Genomic DNA, 18,804 nt, shown 5'->3' on the forward strand with positions numbered 1-18,804 from the left:
AATATTTTTGCCTTTCCTTAAGAGCTGTACTGATTAATCGATTAGTTGTCAGCAATCAAATTAATCGCCAACTATTTCGATAATCAATAAATCATTGTTTTTAAGAGAAAAAGTCAAAATTCTTGCTGCATACTTGAGTAGATGTATATAGTTGCTTTCATAGACATTATACTGTATATATGTTTATAGTTTCTTTCCACCACTGTAGAAGACTGAGTTACTGCTATTAGCTTCCAGACTACATTACCCATGATGCCCCTCGTCTCATGAACCCTCTCCTGAACCGTATGATACGTTGTCCGACATCTCTGCAGGATGGGACGCTGGGCCATTACAGACAGATACTCACGAAATGACCATTCCTCCGTGTATTTTCCACATTACCTGCATCAGTCGGAGTGCACAGTGCTTTGTAAACACGGCTCGTATCTTTAAGGTAAGATTTATAATAAAAAAACATCCGGATGTAACGGTAGACGGCTATTTCCGGGTAGCAGTAAGGGTCGTTTGTCACAACACTCCTCGGAGGGGGGCCAGGCCGTCACACTGAATAACATGTTGGGGGTCCTCGAGGTGGAGAGAGACAATCTGCAAATGTCTTGAATTCAGGATAGCAGTGAGGTTATTAGCTGAACATCTCCATCAGGCCTGTGTTATCTATTGTAACTGTTGGCTATTCTTTCTGCTTTGTTTTAATAAATGGGATAAATATACATCAAACGTTCGCAGTAAGTCGTTATTGTGCTTCTTTTCATGCACAATGTCCCCTTCATGAACAGCTGTTAAAGTCAAGTACATTTGCATGCTAAACCATTTGCCTTCTTGTATTAGGGATGTCACGGTACCATAAATCTAGTAGTCGATACCAATACCAGTGAATTTACACGATTCTCGATACCACGGTAAAAAAAACAATAAATCCCATGAAATTCAACAGGCACGCGTTTATCAAAACATTTAAACATTACAAAAAAAACAGAGGCATGTAGCCTTTAAAGGGACTATTTGTAACTTTCAGAAATGCTTCTTAACAGCGACACCTGTGGCCGTGAAATCAACGAAAGTCAGCGTCGGGCTCGCGCTTGCTCGCTCTAAATATACCTGAACGAGCATCGCTCAAAACAGTGAGGCGACACACGTCAGCTAAAACCACAATATCACTCTATATTTCAGCTGCTTGGCAGTAATGTTAGCTGACCAGACGAAGGTCTCTCCATGAACGTGATTTAGATCTGATCCTAGTGTTGGCTTTTCCTGCCTAAGTGCAGGCTGAGGCAGCGGGGCTCTGCAGCGGTGTCTCCCTGCTCTCTCCGCCCGCAGCCGGAGAGAGCAGAGGAGACACCGGCACCCGGTCGGTAACGAGAAGACTACGTAAATCTCTGTAGTGCTCCGTCACTTCACAAGACACGGAAAACCTCTGTTGGTCTGGAGGAGCTGCAGCAGTTATTTCTGCACAAACGTCCCCTGTGCATTCACTAGATATTCTCAGAGCTAAACTAACTCTTTTGCAGTGTGTTGTGAGCGCGCTTTCACGTCTAGAGGTGGAGCGAGCTGAGCTGTCTGAGTGAAGGCGAGCAGACAGAGGAGGAGGGTACAGCGGCTACACGCGAACGCGCATATGCGAGCGTGCATGTGTGACGACCCGCTACATTTATGCGCTTACAAAGTTACAAATAGTCCCTTTAAGTAATAAATAAAAAGATACGTCCATTAAAGGGACTGTTTGTATCTTTAAGAAATTGCTTGTTAACAGCGACACCTGTGGCCGTTAAGTCAACGAAAGTCATCGTCGAGCTCGCGCTTGTGCTCGCTCTAAATAGACATGAACGAGCATCGCTCAAAACAGTGAGGAGACACAAGTCAGCTAAAACCACAATATCACTCTATATTTCACCCGCTTGGCAGTAATGTTAGCTGACCAGACGAAGGTCTCTCCATGAATCACTGCTGATCATAGTGTTGGCTTTTCCTGCGTCAGCCTCCAGAGCTGAAGAAGGAAGAGTAACGTTATCGTCTGCGAGCGCGCCCGCAGGGAGACACCGGCACCCGGTCGGAGACGGTAACGTTTCTCTTCCTGCTTCAGCCCCGCTGATAACGTTTCTCGCTGCAGAGCCCCGTCACTTCACAAGACACAGGAAACCTCTGTTGGTCTGCACAAACCTCCACTGTACATTTACTAGATATTCTCAGAGCTAAACTAACTCTTCTGCAGTGTGTAGTGTGCGCCCATGCACGTGAGGTGGAGCGAGCTGAGTGAAGGCAGGCAGAGGAGCAGAGACTCCGGCCCTGGAGACCAAAGCTACGGTCTCCCCCGCGTCCTCCGACCGCGGCCAACACTGTTTTGCAAAACGGGCTTCACTAAATAGAACTTTGCGGTTTTGGTGCTTCTGTGTAGTTTGTGTTGGAGTCTTGTCTGAACAGCGTAGCCACACGCGAGTGCGCATGGGACACCGACCCGGATTGATTTATATGTGTAAGAAGTTACAAGCAGTCCCTTTAATAAATGGGTGAAATATACCTCAAACATTAGCAATAAGTCGTTATTGTGCTTCTTTTCATGCACAATTTTCACATATAACAATGTCCCCTTCATGTCAGCTGTTAAAGTCAAGTACATTTACATGCTAAGCCATTTGCCTCTTGTGTGTCACAATCCTAATCAAATCTGAATCAAACCCTAGTCATGGAGAGAGTTAGCACATCCATGTTCAATCTCAAACACTGTTTGTATTCCTCTGGTTTTTCAGGAGTGATTCATGGTCGCCCACCGATGAAGAAAAAGCCTTGTAATCCGCTGCGTCCCAAACGCAGCAGGCAGGTCAGCGCCAGCGTCAGCAATGAAGATGCTACAGAGCCGGGCACTGTGCTGGGCTCCAACGCCCAACCGAACTTTGAAACTGTCCTAGAGTCAACCTCACAAACCAGGAGCTTGGCCATGTCGCAGCACAGTCACAACCTCCTCAAATTCTTGAATGAGGACCGGACCCGACAGAGGTTCTGTGATGTGTCGGTGTCTGTGGGTGGGACGCTCTACAGTGCCCACAAGGTGGTGTTGGCCCATGGGAGCAGCTACTTCCACGCTGAGCTGTCCAAGAATCCTGCTACAGCGCACGTGACTCTGGACCATGTGGAGGACTCTGTTTTCCAGCACCTGCTTGGCTTTTTGTACACCTCTGAGTGTGCTGTCGCAGAGACGGACCTCCCGGCTCTAACTGAAGCGGCCCGATTCCTGGACATGATGGATATACTCAAGCTGCTGTGTGAAGAAGGGGGCAACAACCCAGTACGTGTGATCCAGGCACAGGATGAGATAAGAGGGTCTCCTGAGGTGGAAATGACCACCAGCGACTCGCCAGCAGGTGACACAGACATCCAGAGTCCAGGTGACGTTCAGTGCACCATGTGCAGTCGCCAGTTTACCACTGAAAGCTCCCTGCAGAGCCACCTGGCTGAGAGTCACACTGATGCACAGCATGAAACCTCAACTGAGAAAGAGAAGACAGCAGTTCAGAGGACTGCTACCACGCGGAGATCAGCTCGCCGGAGGAGAACACCCACCAAGTACCAGAGAGACAATGTGGAATACACCATCAACCCTCCCGAGGAAAAACAAAGGACTGTATCCCCAAGAGAACGAGATGAAGAAAGAATTGAAGAAGCAGGAAAGCTGGTTGTGGAAAACAAAGCGGCCAAACCGGACGCGAACGAGACATCTAAACCAGCTCAGGGGGAAGACGTAGTGGACGAGGAGGGAGAGGAAGATGACATGAATGAGGACGTGGTTGCCCAGAGGAAAGTTGTTGAGGTTTGCGCAGCAGACAAGAGCGGAGGTCAGCAGGGTTCAGATGTAGAAAGGGCAGAGCACCAGGTTGATGGACAGGTGGAAGTGCCTGCAGCAGGAAGCTCTACCCAGGGTCCAGTGTATCCTGAGGGTCTGGCTCCAGTCATCATCCAAACCTCCAACAAGCGGATTCTCAAGTGCCCCAAATGTGACAAGACCTTTGACCGTGCAGGTGGGAACCATGGAGTAAGATCTAGACTATTAGTGCCATCATTTATGTTATCGCTTAGTAGCTGTGTTACTCACTCAGCTTACCATGCCAGACAGACTGAGATGCTAAAAACAAGAATCTCCTCTCTTAAGTTTCTAGTTTTACTTACTGTTTGGTCTATAAAATGTCTGAAAGTAGTGAAAAATGCCAATCCTAATTTGCCCCAATATTAACTTATACACCTTTGCTGTATTTTATAGGGAAGTATGAGAGTCACACCAGAGTGCACACAGGAGAGAAACCATTCCAGTGTGACATCTGTCTTCAGCGCTACTCCACCAAGTCCAACCTGACCGTGCACAAGAAGAAGCACGCCAGCGACGCTCCCTTCCAGAAGAAGGAGCACAAATGCCCCTTCTGTAACAAACTCCATGCCAGCAAGAAAACCCTAGCCAAGCATGTCAAGAGGTGAGACACTACATTATATTATTATATTATTTTTTATCTGATGATAGCACTAGAGGAAAAGTTAAAAAGGACCTATTATGCTTTTGTGATTTCCCCCTTTCCTTTAGTGTTTTATAAGATAAGATAGAACTTTATTAATTCAGAAGGAAATTCTTGTATATATAGTTATTATTATTATATATATATTATTTTATATAGTTATTTGTGCATGTAAAAGTTCTGCAAAATTACAAAGCCCAAAGTCCCCGTCAAAGGAAGCTACTCTTGAAAACGCCTAGCTTGAAGTCCCACCTTTTCTTCCGTAACATGCTGATGTCACCAAGTAACACATTTGCATAATACCTGTCTAGCGGCTAGTTTGGCACGCCCTCAAACAGAGCGTTTCAGACAGACGGTGAACAGAGGTGCTGCAGCACAGCCAGCATGAGAAAAATAAAGTGTTTTTTGAACGTTAAAGCATGTAAACATGTTCTAGTAGAAACCCAAAATACATGTATGCACCTGAAAATAAGCATGATATGTCCTCTTTAAGGAATCACCAAAGTTTTTACAATTCATCCTGAGGGGGAAATGATTTCCTATACCATATGTCATGGCAATCCGTAGAGATATTTCATTCATGACCAAAGTGGTCGGCCGGCTGACATTGGCATTACTAAAATCATGTTGTTAGCATGGCTATAAAATCTTCAGTTTTACACCTTAACATAAGTGTATTATTAGGTGTAGTATGGTAGTATAACATGTCAGTAAAAAGGGGATGATTTGTAGTAGATTTTCTAGTCTGGTGAAATTTGGGGAAAATACTGTATATGTTCATTTCGACTGTATTGTCAATTTTATATACGTTTTAGAAAGCTAGCTACCTCTACAATAGATCTCCATGATGGCAACAGCTGTTTTTGCTGTCAGATTATATGATGATGGTGTCTTGTATCTTCACTGTCCTGCCAGGTTTCATCCAGACCACATCCAAGAGTTTCTTACCAAGAAGAAGAGGAAGAGTGAAGGCTGGAAATGTGCTGTAAGAATCGGTTTCAGTCATATTACTGCCTAATTATGCAAGCTGATCTTAAGTAAATGCTGAATGAAGATAGATAAATGCATTTTCGCAGTTAATAAATGTTACACTCTATATAAAGAGTTTATTTTGACTGTAACGTTTGAACCTTCGGAACCAGATTTGTCTGAAGACCTTCACCCGCAGGCCTCACCTGCAGGAGCACATGATCCTGCACACCCAGGACCGGCCTTTCAAATGCTCCTACTGTGATGAATACTTCAAGTCCAGGTTTGCAAGGCTGAAACACCAAGAGAAGTACCACTTAGGTGAGAAATATACAGTGAAAATAAATTCTTAAGCTCCTGGGGTTAAAAATAAACCTGTACTCTGTAAACCTTCAGAGAAAAATATGTGGTGTTTTTGCATTTGTCAAACCTATATCGAATGACAAATCTGTCCTTAAACCTTATAATGATGTCCCAGCTGTAACTGTGAACCATGTTACTGTGGGAATTCATGCATTAGATGAAAGAGTTTGTATCATTTCCTTTTTCATTTTCAGGTCCCTTTCCCTGTGAGATTTGTGGCCGACAGTTTAATGACACAGGCAACAGGAAGAGGCACATGGAGTGCACACATGGAGGCAAAAGAAAGTGGACCTGCTTTGTTTGTGGGAAATCTGTAAGGGAACGGTACGTCTCGGTCTCTAGACTTAACCCTACATCTTCCTTATTCCCACAGCTCTTACTTTGACATGCTGAGTGGCAAAAAAACTGCTTTATTGAGAGGTGTGCTTTTCTTCTTATAGGACAACCTTGAGAGAGCACTTGAGGATCCACAGTGGGGAGAAGCCTCACCTCTGTAGTATCTGTGGCCAGAGTTTCCGTCACGGCAGCTCGTACAGGTTGTAGATTTGAAGAATGTGACTGTGAATGTTTCAAGCTCTGTTTTTTTAGGGTTGCCTATAATGAACATTTTTTTTCCTTGGACAGGCTCCACCTCAGAGTCCACCATGACGATAAGCGCTATGAGTGTGACGAATGTGGGAAAACCTTCATACGCCATGATCACTTGACCAAACATCAGAAAATACACTCTGGTACGGTATAAGACAAGCTTTCACACATTTCACTTTGTTTCTTGTTACTATGTAGTACAGTCAGGAATACTGTTAAAAGGGATAGTTCGGGTGTTTTGAAGTGGGGTTGTATGAGGTATTTATCCATAGTCAGTGTATTGCATACAGTAGATGACGGTCGGCACGCCCCCAGTTTGGAGAAACGGACAGGAGTACCGGCAAGTTAAGCATTGTGCTGCTGTGGACGGGGGTAGCAGCGGAACATATTTTAGCAACCTATAGTAAAAGAAAGGCTTACCTGAAAAAGGCAAGAAAACCCAATAAAAACATTTGAGTAATAATAAAAAAAAAAATCAATATCAATTTAAGTGTACACTATATTTAGCATATTTTTACTGCTTTACCTTGCCGTTAGACAGCCCCTTCTGGCAGGGAACTGAAGCCGTTATCTGTGCTCTCTTCAAAGCCACCAGACTTCTTTAACAAAAACACCTAATTTTACATCGCAGAACATGGGGGTTGCTGGTCTACCGCTGCATCAATCAGTTAGTTAGTTTGTTTTATTGTGCAACTTTGGTGTTTTAAAGGGTTAGTTCAGATTTTAAATCCTATTTCAATCAAATTTCAACTACCACCAACCAAACTAATACTTAAAACTTAACTAACTTAAAATCTAAAAGATGAATTCCTTCACTTGGTTATTGCTCTTTGCAGTATGATAGCAGTTGGTTACTATGACTACTATTACTGAAATAGGATTATATGGCTTCCCTGCACTTTTAGGGTATGGCACCTTTGAGCTGATCTATTGTTTTTTAATGTGTGTGTATGAAACTGTTTGTACTGTTTGCCATTCTCGACCAGGTCGCTCTTGAAAAAGATATTTTAATCTCAATGGGTCTAAACCTGGTTAAATAAAGGTTAATGAAAAAATTAAAATTTACCAAATTACTGTTTTTGTTAGAGTCTGGTGGCTTTGAAGAGAGCATAGATAACGGCTTCAGTTCTCTGTCAGAAAGGGCTGTCTGACAGCAAAATAAAGCAGTGAAAATATTTTAAATATAGTGTGCACTTAAACTGTTATTGATTTTTTTAAGGGAGCCTTTCTTTTAGGTGGATAAAAATAAGTTTTGCTGATGGCCCTGTCCACAGCAGTGCATTGCTAAGTTTTCTATCGGTACTCCTGTCTGTTTCTCCAAACCGGCGGTGTGCTGACCGCCATCTACTGTAGAATACACCAGCTATGGATAAATACCTCATACAACCCACTTCAGACAATCAAAAATATCCCTTTAACCTTTCACTGTCTCCAGTCAGTGATTACTTTAACTTAACCTGTGTTTATTACAGGTGAGAAAGCACACCAATGTGAAGCATGTGGCAAGTGCTTCAGGCGCCATGATCATCTGACGGTCCACTACAAAAGCATTCATTTGGGGGAGAAAGTTTGGCAGAAGTATGTCACCTTATAAATCACAGTCACACACACTTATTCTGTTTTTTGATATTGTTGTAAAAGTGGTAATATTTCCTTTAGTTGCCCCTTGTGTTCTTGGTTTCTGTCTCTGTTAATGAGGATTTTGTTTACAGGTATAAAACCGCTGTTCATCAGTGTGAGGTTTGCAAGAAAGAATTCAAGGGAAAGTCCAGTCTGGAAATGCACTTCAGGACCCACTCAGGTAAGGAAACAGAGACGTCAGTGGATGTATTTGCTTGAAATCATATATGAGATCAGAAAAGTGGCAGTTAAATGCTTTGTGAGGCAAACGGTTGTTAGTTTTCTCAATAGACCGTTCACTAAGCCCCGCCCCACTTAGCAACTGTTGCTACGCTTGTCAGTCTTTCTATATTACCACGGCACATATGCAGTTTACAGTGACAATGGCAGATTTACGACTCAAAATACATACTCCTGTACGAAACCAAATGGGTCTTTGATTTCATACAGGAGTATAAAGTCAGCATTCTTACCAGTTGATGATCCATTTAGAGGACATGGAAATAAAGAAGCAAGCTATTTAAACATACCTTTTTGATGTTCTCTTGTATTCACGTGACAGGTGAGAAACCCCACAGATGTCCCGAGTGCAACCAGACATTTCGCATCAAGAAGACCTTGACAAAGCACATGGTGATTCACTCAGACGCTCGTCCTTTCAACTGCCCCCACTGCAGCGCCACCTTCAAAAGAAAAGACAAGCTCAAGTACCATGTTGACCACGTGCACAGCACCCGGTTTACTGAGCAGCCCCTCGGCACACTCCGCGAGGACAAAACAGTCTCCATTCCCTTTGAGGAGCCCTCCAAGGCATACCGCGCTGAACCTAAGTCAGCCCTCCAGAGCGCGCCTCCTCCTACGAATGTCTGCGTGCCCGTCACTTTAGTTCCCGTCCAGATGGCAGGAGGAGCGCAGGGCGTCCTGAACGCTCACAGGGTCTCGTCTCACTCCTCCCAAACTCACAGCGTTGTGAGCATGCAGGCTCAAGGACAGCAGCAGAACTCTAGCTACCAAGCCGCTACAGACCTGGCATTCTTAGAAAAGTACACCCTCACCCCCCAGCCCGCCAACATTGTCCACCCCGTGAGGCCCGATCAGATGCTGGACCCCCGAGAGCAGTCCTACCTGGGCACGCTGCTTGGACTGGATTCAGCTTCCTCTGTGCAGAACATCTCTAACTCTGATCACACACACTGATGCTCAGTCATTAAAGTCATTAAATAAGAGCAGAAGCTACAGTATTCACATTCACACTTGAGTACAGAGGGCAATTAATGTCCACTATGTAAAATGATGAAATTCAAGACAAGCATGGGCAGCATGGGAAAACCTCTTTGATGTTCAGCCTGGTCTCAGGAAATTCACACCTCGTTGTCACTAAAATAAATGTATGTGTGATGTATGTACAAAAAGAAAAAAACTGTATTTAAGCAGTTTTTTTCTGTTGTAACTAAAGTTAAACAGTGACAAATATCAAAGTAACTCTATACAATTGAACTAAAACTGAAAAAGACAGGCGTGGGAGCATTTTTTATACCAATAAATATGAGATGAAAACACAAATTTGAAATGTTACAAATACCGAGGCAACCCTAGTTCTTGGTGGCACAGAGTAACTTGTGTTTTAAGTGTTTGACATTTTTCATTGTATTTTTATAAGAGACAAAGCTATTTGTTTTTTAAGGAGTCCGTTGATCAGAAAAGTAATTGATGACAATATTGATAAATTTATGAATCATTGAAGTCATTTATCCAGTAAAAATAGCAATAATTTGCTGGTTCTAACTTTTCAATTTTGGTTGTATTAACTTATGATAAACTGTCACTATTTGTAAAAATGAATTGGCCTAACAAATAATCTGTTTTAATAACTAAGGAGTTCCAGTTACAGACATGTGTTCACAATTACTTGTTGGAAAGTGTCTGCTCTTCTCAAACTTTGTGTTGTGAATAAAATGAGATTTGAAAGTATTGATGTTTGTAAGTTATTAACCGTATGACAGACTGGCAGCCTGTCCAGGATGAATCCACCTGGGAGAGCCTCTAGCCACAGCGCGGGTATGGATAGTAGATGGAAGAATTTGGGGTCATTTTGACACAAAAACTCTGCAGACTCAATGTAGAGTTTAAATCCAAGTTGAAGACTTTATTGGGGCCTGTCCATCAAATATACACTGTATTTGTTGAGGTATTTTTGGAGCTTTAAAAACACACAGACCAATTTGCTTCTGCATTGTAGGCATTCACAGATCAATATGAAAAGCCCATCACAGTGTGTGACAGCATATTCATAACTTGGTTGTCTCAAAAGTTTTAAGTCTGTGTCGAGGAAAATTCAAAGGTGACAGTATCTCCCCCTTGGTGATAGAGCCTCAGCATTTATTCTGGTTACAAGACAAAGGTTTTACAATCAAAAACAACATAGTAAAATATAATAGAAACAAAGAAAAACATAATTGCATAATCGTAAATGTAAATAAGAAATTAATAAACAGTAGTAGTGCTTCATGTGAGACATCAGCGTAAATACTGTGTGTAAATTCAGGAATAACACTCACCCTCTTTAGGTCAAGCCAGTCACAACCTGAAAACAATCCCACAGAAGCACAGCGGTTAATATGTGGAGCAGCTTGTTGACTCCTCATAGGGAGGTGAAGTCTGTCTGATTTACTAAATGTCTGCAGGCTTTTAAAATCATAGTGCATGTCACAGAAGCATATGCATGTAATGTGTAAAAAAACAGGATTTGCTTCTTTCCACTTATTTTTCTTTGGTGCAAAAAAGTAAACAAAAAACTATTGTCAACGGCCAACACCTTAAAGGTGTTATTGATAACATTTTTATGTAGATGAATATTAAATAAAAAAAAATAAAAAAGGAAGATACTGAATAAAAGTATGGCTTCTCCTCAAAAAAATATTATGATTGTGAATTAATCATTTAAAAAAATCTGGCGGGTCCAAAATGAATGTTTTGTTTATCTCTGTGTGAAAGCTGAAATATTGCCTCAAGTGATGTCACTCGAGTCAGTGTATGTTGGGGCTAAAAACTACAAGTCTGAAATTGAAAGAAATCTGTTGCTGTGGAGTAAGAAAGAAGTGAGCTGTAGCCCGCTCCTCATCTCCGCTTGATGCACCAGGCTACATAAGCCACTACAAGCATAATAACACATTGGAATGACTGATCCAACAGTCGGGGGCTGAGTTGCATTCTGGGTAATATAGGCAGCCAGTTTTGACAGTGAGTCTGATAGTGTTAAATGAGCAGACTACAATGCTAAATCAGTGAAGTACTCTTTTTAAAGGAATAGTCTTGATTTTGAGTGTTAGATGAGAAGACCGATACGATACCACTCCATGTCTGTATGCTAAATATGTAGCTAGTAGGGGGTTTGCTGAGCTTTGCATAAAGACTATGAAGGCTTCATTCCAAATTGCATACTTTTTATTTGTATCTTTAGTATATACTGCAGCTGCCCTTATAAAGTGCATACTGTTGCATGTAGTACGCATACAATGCGGACATACTAAATCTTTTTCTGGCGTACTAAATAAATAGTATGGTAGTATGGATATTGGAACGCACAGACTAACTGAAAAACTATCTGGCAGATAGTTAGCACACACACTGTATCTTAGCTGACAATGATTAAGGAAAAAAATGCATGAAATGTAATGAGCTTAAAGTGATACTTACATCTGGAAAGTGACAGTCTTCCGAAAGTGCACCGGCCTACAGAATAATGTGTTGTCCACCAGTGATCCAGATGCACACACTCCAATCTCACCGTCTCACCATCTTTTATATATTTAACTCCACCAGGTATTAACTGAGGATATTCATCAGTGTTCACACTGCAGAAGGCAGCTGCATAACAGAAACAACAACAACAACAAAATGTTAACTTTTTTTCCAGTCAAACTCTTTGATGGTCTTTTACAATTGACTTGTTTTTACCTCTGCAGGTTGGTACTTCTGACCACGTGCCATCGCTGTAACACACCACGTCCTCTGGACCCACTCGTTTGTAAAACTGAGCGCATTGGTACCTCAAAAACCTTTGAGAATTTCCCACGACATCACCATTAGGAACTACGGGATGGTTTCCACAGTTTCTGACTGAAATAGAAAAAATAAAAAAAGTTTTTTGGAAATAAATATTTCAAGCTGTCAAAATTTCAACCCACATTGGGATTTCCTAAGCCTGTTACTGGCTGTCTCTCTGATGGACCTAATCTATCCCCAAATCACTCAATACGGTTATTGATAAATGACTGTAGATTCATCTTTGTAATTAACTGGCCAGAAAGTTATGAAATACATTTTTGACCAAATAACCCTGAATTGTCTGAGATACTATCTGGTACATGTGATGTACCTGTCTCATTGCAGTCCTGAAATGTTTTAATCTTGGTTCAACCATGTTAACCACGGTAATTTTGTTTTGAAACATGCTGTATAAATAAAGTTAATTATATATGATGTAAAAGGAGTTATTAATGTACTTATTTACTTGTTGTGATTTGATGTTCAGTCTCCATCTCATTCAACCCAGAGCTGCCAGAAGATCCTGTAAAATACAGTGGACACACCACTTAGTATCGCACTGGGATGTTGTTTTCATTTATTTCATTCAGAATTTGATGATACAGAAGAGGAAATTTAATTTGTATTTGACATTTAAGAAATAATAGTCTTCATCTCATACAAATCATAACCTACCTCCACCCACAGGTGGTGTCCCTCTACCAGTTGATGTAGTGTGTCCCCTACCTGCAGATCCACCATCTCCAGTATCCGGTCTGCTGCCTAAGTGGTAATAAAAGACTTTAGATATACAGTGTATACATATTCTATAGTGAGATTAGATAAATGGATATACTAATTCATATTTAATCTAAATCATAACCTACCTCCACCCACAGGTTGTGTCCCACTACCAGTAGATGTAGTGTGTCCCCCACCTGCAGATCCACCATCTCCAGTACCCGGTCTGCTGCCTAAGTGGTAATAAAAGACTTTAGATATACAGTGTATACATATTCTATAGTGAGATTAGATAAATGGATATACTAATTCATATTTAATCTAAATCATAACCTACCTCCACCCACAGGTTGTGTCCCACTACCAGTAGATGTAGTGTGTCCCCCACCTGCAGATCCACCATCTCCAGTACCCGGTCTGCTGCCTAAGTGGTAATAAAAGACTTTAGATATACAGTGTATACATATTCTATAGTGAGATTAGATAAATGGATATACTATACACCTGCAGGTTGTGTCCCACTGCCAGTTGACGTAGTGGACCCCCCACCTGCTCCCCCCACTCCAGAACCACCATGTCCAGTACCTGGTCTGGTTCCTCTGCCTGAGGGGAAAAAGCATTGCAAATACATACAATATATTCAGTCAATTACTTAAACCTGTTTTAATTGTTTTTACCACTTGGGGGCAGCAGAACAGCAACAAGCTAACAAAGGCAATGAAGAAGTTGCCAAGTGAGATTGGGGCCACATGTAGAAAAAATAAATACATCTGAGATTTCTAGAATAAAGTCATATTATTACAAGAATAAAGTCATAGGTTTACGAGAAAAAAAGTCGTAATATTATGAGAATAAAGTCATAATTTTACGAGAAAAAAAGTCGTAATATTATAAGAATAAAGTCTGAAGTTTACGAGAAAAAAGTCGTTATATTATAAGAATAAAGTTCAAAGTTTACGGGAAAAAAGTCATGATATAAGAATAAATTCAGGCGTTTACGAGAAAAAAAGTCGTAGTATTATGAGAATAAAGTCATAATATTATAAAGTAGTAATTTTACGTGTTATTTTAGAGGGGAAATCGAGCATTGTGTGAAAATGAGGAGCGTGGAGCATCTTGTGATGTTATACTTTAGTATAGGTTTTACAAATAACCTTGAAAAGATTGTGCAAGAAACTGCATTTATTCCGAAGAAAGAACCACACGGACCTGATGGGTAAACTACTCTTTTGTGAAGGAGGAAATTACTTTTTTTCTCATAAAGTTATGACTTTATTCTCGTAATATTACAACTTTTTTTTCTTGAAATAGTATGGCTTTATTCTCATTAAATTCCGAGTTTTTTTCTCATAATATTATGATTTTATTCTCGAAATCTCAGATTCTCAGATGAATGTAACTATTTTTCATTTCACACACATTTTTACCACCTCCAGTTTTATCGATTCATTTTTTTCCACCCCTCATACATCTTTAAGTCGTGTAAAGTTGCTATAATAATAATAACAACAACAATAATAATAATAATAATAATAATAATAATAGTAATAATAATAATAATAATAATAATAATAATAATAATAATAATAATAATAATAATAAATTCAACTTATATAGCGCTTTTCAGGACCTCAAAGACGCTTTATAAATCTCACTATAAATCTCTGTAGAAATGAGGGAAACTGCAGAGTCGGGTGATAATTATCTTAATATTATCTTTTGTAACTACGAGTGACACCTTTCATAAATTCACATTTGATCCATTGTTAATATAGAAATATTGATTATAGCAGCTTTAAGAATAACACAATCTATGTCTCCTAGAAATGACTCTTAATGTTCCTTGGCAACGTTCTTTCATGCGTCATGTGATCCACTGTTGATACAAAAACATTGATTAGTCACAAATTCATAAATTTATCCCGTCATATCTCAGCACATTGTCCACTTACTGCACTTTGGGCCTTCAGTCCAGTTTCCAGCGATGCAATAGATGGACTTTTCTGCTCCCTCTACAGTATACCCATCTTCACATTCATACTGCACTTCTGTATCTCCAGGAAACACCTCCTGGTATTCCTGATCAATGATGATGGCATGGGGGATTTGAGGGGGATCACCACATGCATGGATACTCTCTGTAAATAAGCATAGATAACAACAGGAAACGGTAGTTGGTGACATGGGATTAAGATTTTGACACTGATATGATTTTGGTCACTGAGTAACACATCCGACAGACTTACTCTCACAGATCGGCACAGAGGACCATGTTCCATTTACACATTCAGCTGTGGCGTCCCTGTTTTTGTGTTCATATCCTTCATTACATGTTATCCAGATTTTGTCTCTCTCCTCATACCAACCATTTGTGTTTTCAGTGTATATAGCATTGGGGATAGTTGGTGGCATACAGGCTTTTTCATCTGAGGAAAAAAGAACAAAACTACAGTCAACATTTTCATACTTTACAGAACGACTTTTATGAAATGATGACACTTTCTGAAGACAAAGTAAATTATCTACTTGTGTCCATATCACAGGTTTCAAGTTGTGAATAGTTCGATTTAAGAGTGATGCTTCCTTCTCAGTTTCATTTGAATCATTTTTCGAGGCTTAAAGATTTTAAACTATACATAGTTTCAAGAAGCAAAGATTAGAGGCTGTTTGTATAACAGATTTGTTCTTATTTCCGACTGGCAAACTCTTTGATTCATCTCATGACCACTTGTGGGGTCCCAGGTTTGAAATACCAATAAATGTCATTATAAATGACTCGCTCTTTAAACGATATGAAGCAGGTGGTTGCTCCTGGAAGACATTCAATATTTGAACATATAAAGCATTTGTTACAGGTGGAGCAACACATTTCATTTGCATTTTTACAAAGATTCAAAAGTATAGTGAATGTACTTCATACGTTTGTAGGTAATATAACACTTTAATTCTGTGTCGGCATCTTATTTCAGTTTGTTTTTTTTACATTTAGACACTGGACTTATAGGCCTTTTTGAAAGTGTTGCACCCAAAACATCATGCAGAACTGTAAAATGCCATTTCCATGCTATCTGATGTCATTATTTTGTTTTTATTGAATGTGTACTTATTTTCAGTTTATCTTGTAAGACATTATTCCTTGAATTCCACCTTGAACTTTAAAAGGTTTCACCCTCCAGACAACCCAGTAGAGATACTTATGGAACACTTACCTATACATTGTGGTTCATGAGACCATGTGCCATTTAAACATGTGCTTGTTGCCCACCAACCCTCCACTGCTGGTTTACGTCCGTTATCACAGGCATAAGTGAGCTTTGTTCCATGAGGGTAGGTGTCTTGTTCAGGGACCAAATAACCACCATTCAGTCTGGGAGCACGACAAGGCACATTTGCACTTTGTGCTGAAATACAACGACAAACAAAAGTAAATATTAAGCAAATATTTAACAAATTAAGATGTTTCTAAGTTAGAGAATTTAATGTTCTTACCATGCAGCGCTCCTGGAAACCAAACCAGGAGAACAAATCCAAGATATCTTCCCACGTACATTTTGTCAGGACTTAAATCACAACTGCTTTCAAATCAAAGCAGAGCGAAGAACCCATCTGGACCGGTTAATAATTGTTGAGGGCATTTTCCCAAAAAGCTAAGAGGTGAAGAAATAGTAAACATTACGCTGAGTTACAAACAGGAATTGTGTACTCTAGTCAGATCAGTCACATTTTTGCAGCAGTGTCTTGTTCAAATGAGATTACAAATGTAAACAAAGTACACATCAATATTACGTACAGCTGTTGCTTCATATGCTGTCTTTGTCTTTGCTGTCTTTCTACAAAACACTGCTCTTGTTATTTCACCTTTGTAAATTTGGTTTAGCTCAAAATGATTCACTTGATGTCTCAGACAATGTTTTCTACAAAAATCTATGAGACTGTTTACAGTACAGATTTCAAATTGATTACATGGACTACTGCGATCAGCATTATGAAATCACAAAACAAAAATCAGGGCAAAGGACAGACTTTAGAAAGAGATGTGAAATTTAGTAAGTTACATTTAATTACAAGGCAAGATAGATATGAATAAATGATTAATCATAGGCTCAAATACAAATTAATTAAGTTATAATAGTGACAGCTTGTGACACTTATGAGACCCTCCAAGATAGAAGAGAACATCAGTATGTGTGTTTCTTTGAAAAGAAGATTCAGGAGTAACACTCACCATCTTTAGTTCCCACCAGTTACAACCTGAAAACAGTCACATAGAAGCACAGCAGTTAATATATACAGTATGTGGATTCCACGTGGAGGTGAAATAAACGAAATGTGTGTTCCTTTTTCTGCCTAAAACAATCATACATGGTGTAAAAGGTTTTAGTGAATCAGCTTGTTGATAGTTAGTTATGCTCTCCCCAGTTCTTTCTTTTCTTTGGTGCAATGCAAGCAAACAACTAATTACACAGTCCAACACTCTAAAGTGCAGATTGCGTAACAAATGGGGGAAAAAAAACATTATTTTTCCTTTATATGATGATTTCACTAATATTTAAACTTTTGTGGTTTTAATTTTCTTGCTCTGATGACGGAGGACTGTGAAAATCAGCTTGCAGACACAACACTGTATGTTACCTGATCTTATATGATCTGAAATTATGTCTCATTTTAAGTCAAATTCACATTTTTTAAATCCAGTCGTCACCACATTTTCAATGCACAATGGCATTAGTTACAAATACCCCTACAGCATGATAAATATAATAAAATGTTACATCTGTTTAACTTAAACAAGTTGTTATAATCTCCTGTAATGATAATTTTTAGCCATGTTAGCAGCATTGCTCTATGTGGATATTAATGTTGATTGGTCAGTCAGTCCACCACTTTGGTCCAGACTGAAATCTCTCTACAACTATATGATGGATTGTTGTAACTAGTAAGCCTAGTATCATTTAATTTGTCCTATAATTTGGTTTATAACTAAATACCTGCAAAACTTATGACACCATGGCCCAGGGGGTAGAGCGGGTCGTCCTTTAATCACAAGGTTGGTGGTTCAATCCCCGGCTCCTATACTGTCTACATGTCAATGTGTCCTTGAGCGAGATGCTGAACCCCAAGTTGCTTCCCGGGCGCTTTACAGCAGCCCACTGCTCCTAACATGCTTAGGATGGGTTAAATGCAGAGGTCAAATGTCATGTACCTGTAGGCTATGTATGTGACGATTAAAATAAAGTTTTACGTTTTTTTAAACTTAAAAGTTTTCCACAGCATTAATATAGCAGCAAACAACGCTTTACTATGTAAAGATATACAGGAGTACCTGACATAACTGTTAGCACCATAAGCTGCAAGCCTCCGGCTCAGCCGTCGCCATGTTGAGAGCCGTACGGAGGCAATAGAAATGCTCCTAATCTCGCATTTAGCACCTTTAACTTTTATAGACTTACTGTACTCTGTGTTTACTGCTATTGACCATGTGAGCCATTGCCATTGTCAACATGTTAGCATGAAGCTCAAAGCAGCTGTGTCTAAATGCTAACGTCAGAGCCGCTAGGATGGCTGTAGACTCCTTAACTATGTGTTTACCTATAGAGAGCCTACGTCACGCCCCTTCCAGTGGATATGAACGGTAGTCAACGGAGAGACATACATATTTATTTGATCCCGTTTGAATTGCGCCATGAATGACACATATGATGTTTGTCAATTTAAAACATAATTTTGCAAGTCAAGAAAGTCACAGTTTGTCATAGGTTTGTCGTAGTATCATTTTGTTTTGTGTGAAACCGCTCAATCAACTACATCTCTCGTCTCGCATGATATATGTGACCAACACTAGCTAGATAACTTAGCTATGTTCCACACACAAATGTTGGGACTCACCATTCAAGATGGTGGCAAGAGACCACATGAACTCAGTCACATGATCCTTGACCCATGGACTCAGCTCAGTAGCCATTGGCTACTGTAGCATGATGACTCCAGCATTTATCCA

The 18,804-nt window shown here is 40.1% G+C and overlaps 2 protein-coding genes across 8 annotated transcripts in view; one reads left to right on the forward strand and one right to left on the reverse strand.

Annotated features, from left to right (window-relative positions):
• The first annotated feature begins 259 nt into the window (after positions 1-259).
• Positions 260-9,762, forward strand: zbtb41 (zinc finger and BTB domain containing 41). Its single transcript, XM_037787611.1, has 11 exons — positions 260-436; positions 2,748-4,013; positions 4,253-4,460; positions 5,415-5,484; positions 5,642-5,789; positions 6,026-6,155; positions 6,272-6,367; positions 6,456-6,562; positions 7,892-7,997; positions 8,132-8,220; positions 8,602-9,762. The coding sequence occupies exons 2-11, from the start codon at positions 2,771-2,773 to the stop codon at positions 9,234-9,236; spliced, it is 2,832 nt and encodes a 943-aa protein (XP_037643539.1). The 5' UTR covers positions 260-436; positions 2,748-2,770; the 3' UTR covers positions 9,237-9,762.
• Positions 9,763-10,159: 397 nt separating this feature from the next.
• LOC119498603 (complement factor H-like) overlaps positions 10,160-18,804 on the reverse strand; it is a 32,191-nt gene continuing 23,546 nt past the window's right edge. For 4 of the 7 annotated variants that reach the window (XM_037787616.1, XM_037787615.1, XM_037787613.1 and 1 more), the window contains exons 9-17: positions 13,311-13,409; positions 13,144-13,230; positions 12,953-13,039; positions 12,762-12,848; positions 12,553-12,609; positions 11,997-12,158; positions 11,736-11,906; positions 10,598-10,623; positions 10,160-10,423 (exon numbers count right to left, since the gene is read on the reverse strand). In XM_037787616.1, the coding sequence (XP_037643544.1) occupies positions 10,412-10,423; positions 10,598-10,623; positions 11,736-11,906; positions 11,997-12,158; positions 12,553-12,609; positions 12,762-12,848; positions 12,953-13,039; positions 13,144-13,230; positions 13,311-13,409 (788 nt within the window). In that variant the 3' untranslated portion in view covers positions 10,160-10,411. Of the gene's footprint in view, positions 10,424-10,597; positions 10,624-11,735; positions 11,907-11,996; positions 12,159-12,552; positions 12,610-12,761; positions 12,849-12,952; positions 13,040-13,143; positions 13,231-13,310; positions 13,410-14,758; positions 14,945-15,052; positions 15,233-16,015; positions 16,208-16,295; positions 16,454-18,804 lie in introns of those variants that run through there. The other 3 variants (XM_037787614.1, XM_037787617.1, XM_037787618.1) reach the window with 2 other exon arrangements.

Source organism: Sebastes umbrosus, chromosome 12, assembly GCF_015220745.1.
Source record: "Sebastes umbrosus isolate fSebUmb1 chromosome 12, fSebUmb1.pri, whole genome shotgun sequence".
Taxonomy (NCBI): Eukaryota; Metazoa; Chordata; class Actinopteri; order Perciformes; family Sebastidae; genus Sebastes; species Sebastes umbrosus.